This window comes from Pezoporus wallicus, unplaced genomic scaffold, assembly GCF_028554395.1.
Source record: "Pezoporus wallicus isolate ANWC-B61680 ecotype Strahan unplaced genomic scaffold, APGP_CSIRO_Pwel_v1 contig_9205, whole genome shotgun sequence".
NCBI lineage: Eukaryota > Metazoa > Chordata > Aves > Psittaciformes > Psittacidae > Pezoporus > Pezoporus wallicus.
In genome coordinates, this window is record NW_026636289.1 from 5,028 (window position 1) to 10,181 (window position 5,154).

General features: G+C 50.2%; 1 protein-coding gene across 1 annotated transcript; it reads left to right on the forward strand.

Annotated features, from left to right (window-relative positions):
• Positions 1 to 2,340: 2,340 nt before the first annotated feature.
• LOC130594197 (methyl-CpG-binding domain protein 1-like) lies at positions 2,341 to 5,054 on the forward strand (the record flags this gene model as incomplete). Its single annotated transcript, XM_057399928.1, has 2 exons — positions 2,341 to 2,463; positions 4,901 to 5,054. Coding segments are annotated over 2 exons (277 nt in total), but the record flags the coding sequence as incomplete, so codon positions are not given.
• Positions 5,055 to 5,154: the final 100 nt, after the last annotated feature.

The following is a 5,154-nucleotide window of genomic DNA, read 5'->3' on the forward strand; positions in this document are numbered from 1 at the left end:
GTAGTTTTTGGGGTGTTTTCAGTGTTTTTCGGGGTGTTTTCATCGTTTTTTTGGGTGATTTCAGTGGGTTTTTTTGGTGTTTTTGGGGTGATTTCATTGAGTTTTATGGTGTTTTCAGTGGTTTTTGGGGTGTTTTTTGGGTGTTTTCAGTGGTTTTTTTTGGTGTTTTCATTGTTTTGGGGGTGATTTCATTGGGTTTCGGGGTGTTCTCAGTGTTTTTTGGGGTGTTTTCAGTGTTTTTGGGGGTGCTTTCAGTGTTTTTCGGGGTGTTTTCAGTGGGTTTTTTGGGTGTTTTCGGTGCTTTTGGGGTGTTTTCAGTGGTTTTTGGGTGTTTTCAGTGTTTTTTGGGGTGTTCTCAGTGTTTTTTGGGCTGTTTTCAGTGTTTTTTGGGTGATTTCAGTGTTTTTTGGGCTGTTTTCAGTGGTTTTTGGGCTGTTTTCAGTGGTTTTTTTGGTGTTTTCAGTGGTTTTTGGGCTGTTTTCAGTGTTTTTTGGGTGATTTCAGTGTTTTTCGGGTGATTTCAGTGTTTTTGGGCTGTTTTCAGTGGGTTTTTTTGGGTGTTCTCAGTGTTTTTTGGGCTGTTTTCAGTGTTTTTGGGCTGTTTTCAGTGTTTTTTTTTTGTGTTCTCAGTGTTTTTTGGGCTGTTTTCAGTGTTTTTGGGCTGTTTTCAGTGTTTTTGGGCTGTTTTCAGTGTTTTTGGGCTGTTTTCAGTGTTTTTGGGCTGTTTTCAGTGTTTTTTGGGATGTTTTCAGTGTTTTTTGGGCTGTTTTCAGTGTTTTTTGGGTGATTTCAGTGTTTTTTGGGCTGTTTTCAGTGTTTTTTGGGCTGTTTTCAGTGTTTTTGGGCTGTTTTCAGTGTTTTTGGGCTGTTTTCAGTGGTTTTTTTGGGTGTTCTCAGTGTTTTTTGAGCTGTTTTCAGTGTTTTTGGGCTGTTTTCAGTGTTTTTTGGGATGTTTTCAGTGTTTTTGGGCTGTTTTCAGTGGTTTTTTTTGGGTGTTCTCAGTATTTTTTGGGTGTTTTCAGTGTTTTTGGGCTGTTTTCAGTGTTTTTGGGCTGTTTTCAGTGTTTTTTTTGGTGTTTCCAGTGTTTTTTGGGCTGTTTTCAGTGTTTTTTGGGTGATTTCAGTGTTTTTTGGGCTGTTTTCAGTGTTTTTTGGGCTGTTTTCAGTGTTTTTTGGGCTGTTTTCAGTGTTTTTTGGGTGATTTCAGTGTTTTTTTGGCTGTTTTCAGTGTTTTTTGGGTGTTCTCAGTGTTTTTTGGGCTGTTTTCAGTGTTTTTTTGGTGTTTTCAGTGTTTTTTGGGTGTTCTCAGTGTTTTTTGGGCTGTTTTCAGTGTTTTTTGGGCTGTTTTCAGTGTTTTTTTGGTGTTTTCAGTGTTTTTTGGGCTGTTTTCAGTGTTTTTGGGCTGTTTTCAGTGGTTTTTTTTGGGTGTTCTCAGTATTTTTTGGGTGTTTTCAGTGTTTTTGGGCTGTTTTCAGTGTTTTTTTGGGTGTTCTCAGTGTTTTTTGGGCTGTTCTCAGTGTTTTTTGGGTGTTCTCAGTGTTTTTTTGGTGTTTTCAGTGTTTTTTGGGTGATTTCAGTGTTTTTGGGCTGTTTTCAGTGTTTTTTGGGCTGTTTTCAGTGTTTTTGGGCTGTTTTCAGTGGTTTTTTTTGGGTGTTCTCAGTATTTTTTGGGTGTTTTCAGTGTTTTTGGGCTGTTTTCAGTGTTTTTTTGGGTGTTCTCAGTGTTTTTTGGGCATTTTTCAGTGTTTTTTGGGCTGTTTTCAGTGTTTTGGGGCTGTTTTCAGTGTTTTTTTTGGGTGTTCTCAGTGTTTTTTGGGTGTTCTCAGTGTTTTTTGGGCTGTTTTCAGTGTTTTTGGGCTGTTTTCAGTGTTTTTTGGGCTGTTTTCAGTGTTTTTTGGGCTGTTTTCAGTGTTTTTTGGGCTGTTTTCAGTGTTTTTGGGCTGTTTTCAGTGTTTTTTGGGCTGTTTTCAGTGTTTTTTTGGTGTTTTCAGTGTTTTTTGGGTGTTTTCAGTGTTTTTTTGGGTGTTTTCAGTGTTTTTTGGGTGTTTTCAGTGTTTTTGGGCTGTTTTCAGTGTTTTTGGGCTGTTTTCAGTGTTTTTTTTGGGTGTTCTCAGTGTTTTTTGGGTGTTCTCAGTGTTTTTTGGGCTGTTTTCAGTGTTTTTTGGGCTGTTTTCAGTGTTTTTTTGGTGTTTTCAGTGTTTTTTGGGTGTTTTCAGTGTTTTTGGGCTGTTTTCAGTGGTTTTTTTGGGTGTTCTCAGTATTTTTGGGCTGTTTCCGGGCTGGCTTTGCGCTGGCTCTGTCCCCCCTCCCCCCCTGACCCCCTCCCCTCCCCCCCCGCAGTAGCCCCTCCCCCATGGCTGACAATTGGGTTGATTGCCCCGCGCTGGGGCCGGGCTGGAAGCGCCGCGAAGCGTTCCGGAAGTCGGGAGCCACCTGCGGGCGCAGCGACACCTATTACCAGAGGTAACCGCGAGGGGGCGCCAGAGGGAGCCGGGGGGACCCCCGTGCCCTTAAACACACATAGGGGGGCTTGTGGGGTGCCTGTGCCTTTAACACCCCCCCATAGGGGGGCTTGTGGGACCCCCGTGCCCTTAAACACACATAGGGGGGCTTGTGGGGTGCCTGTGTCTTTAACACCCCCATAGGGGTGTTTGTGGGACCCCCGTACCCTTAAACACACATAGGGGTGTTTGTGGGGTGCCTGTGCCTTTAACACCCCCATAGGGGTGTTTGTGGGACCCCCGTACCCTTAAACACACATAGGGGGGCTTGTGGGGTGCCTGTGTCTTTAACACCCCCATAGGGGGGCTTGTGGGACCCCCGTACCCTTAAACACACATAGGGGTGCTTGTGGGGTGCCTGTGCCTTTAACACCCCCCCATAGGGGTGTTTGTGGGACCCCCGTACCCTTAAACACACATGGGGGGCTTGTGGGACCCCCATGCCCTTAAACACACATGGGGGGCTTGTGGGGTGCCTGTGTCTTTAACACCCCCATAGGGGTGTTTGTGGGACCCCCGTACCCTTAAACACACATAGGGGGGGCTTGTGGGACCCCCGTACCCTTAAACACACATAGGGGGGCTTGTGGGGTGCCTGTGCCTTTAACACCCCCCCATAGGGGTGTTTGTGGGACCCCCGTACCCTTAAACACACATAGGGGGGCTTGTGGGGTGCCTGTGTCTTTAACACCCCCATAGGGGTGTTTGTGGGACCCCCGTACCCTTAAACACACATAGGGGTGTTTGTGGGGTGCCTGTGTCTTTAACACCCCCATAGGGGTGTTTGTGGGACCCCCGTACCCTTAAACACACATGGGGGGGCTTGTGGGGTGCCTGTGCCTTTAACACCCCCCCATAGGGGTGTTTGTGGGACCCCCATGCCCTTAAACACACATAGGGGGGCTTGTGGGGTGCCTGTGCCTTTAACACCCCCCCATAGGGGTGTTTGTGGGACCCCCGTACCCTTAAACACACATAGGGGTGTTTGTGGGACCCCCGTACCCTTAAACACACATAGGGGTGCTTGTGGGGTGCCTGTGCCTTTAACACCCCCCCATAGGGGTGTTTGTGGGACCCCCGTACCCTTAAACACACCTTACCCCCAACACACATAGGGGGGCTTGTGGGGTGCCTGTGTCTTTAACACCCCCATAGGGGTGTTTGTGGGACCCCCGTACCCTTAAACACACATAGGGGTGTTTGTGGGACCCCCATACCCTTAAACACACATAGGGGCGCTTGTGGGGTGCCTGTGCCGTTAACACCCCCCCATAGGGGTGTTTGTGGGACCCCCGTACTCTTAACCACACATAGGGGTGTTTGTGGGACCCCCATACCCTTAACTCCCCCATATGGGCACTTATGGGACCCCCATATTCTTAGCCCCCATAGGGGTGCTTATAGGACCCCCATACTTTTAACCCCCCAATAGGGGCACTTATGGGACCCCCATGCCCTTAACCCCCCCATAGAGGTATTTATGGGACCCCCATACCCCTAACCCCCAATAGAGACACTTATGGGGTCCCCACTTCCCCCCTCCCCATCCACCTCTTCAAGCCCCCCCCCCCTCCATCCCCCTTTATTTTGGGGTGCTGGGGACCCTTTGGGATGCTCAGACCTCCCCTATTTCCCCTCCCTCTTTCCTTCCATACATCCCCATGTTTCCCATTGGGTTTTGGGGTGCACCCCCCCCCCCCTCCATCCCCCTTTATTTTGGGGTGCTGGGGTCCCTTTGGGATGCTCAGACCCCCCCTATTTCCCCTCCCTCTTTCCATACATCCCCATGTTTCCCATTGGGTTTTGGGGTGCACCCCCCCTGTCCATCCCCCTTTATTTTGGGGTGCTGGGGTCCCTTTGGGATGCTCAGACCTCCCCTATTTCCCCTCCCTCTTTCCTTCCATACATCCCCATGTTTCCCATTGGGTTTTGGGGTGCACCCCCCCTCCATCCCCCTTTATTTTGGGGTGCTGGGGTCCCTTTGGGATGCTCAGACCCCCCCGATTTCCCCGCCCTCTTTCCTTCCATACATCCCCATGTTTCCCATTGGGTTTTGGGGTGCACCCCCCCCGTCCATCCCCCTTTATTTTGGGGTGCTGGGGTCCCTTTGGGATGCTCAGACCCCCCCTATTTCCCCTCCCTCTTTCCATACATCCCCATGTTTCCCATTAGGTTTTGGGGTGCACCCCCCCCCCTCCATCCCCCTTTATTTTGGGGTGCTGGGGTCCCTTTGGGATGCTCAGACCCCCCCTATTTCCCCTCCCTCTTTCCTTCCATACATCCCCATGTTTCCCATTGGGTTTTGGGGTGCACCCCCCCAATAAAACCCCCCAAAAAGAGGGGGAAGGGGGGGGTTTGGTCCCCCCCAACCCCCCCCATGATATTGGGGTCCCCTCCAGCCCCACAGGGGAGAAGTTTCGGAGCAAGATCGAGCTGAGCCGGTTCCTGGGCCCCGAGCGGGACCTGGGCAACTTCGACTTCAAGAATGGGCTGGAGCGGCCTGGGCCCCCCAAAGTGAGGGGGGGTCCCCAATTGGGGGGGGGGGGGTCCCCGGTACATGGGGGGGGGGGGTGTCAATACGTGGGGGATGCTCAAAACTATGGGGAGGAGGGGGGGGGATGAGAGGATCAAAGAGGAACCGGTTGGGGGGGGC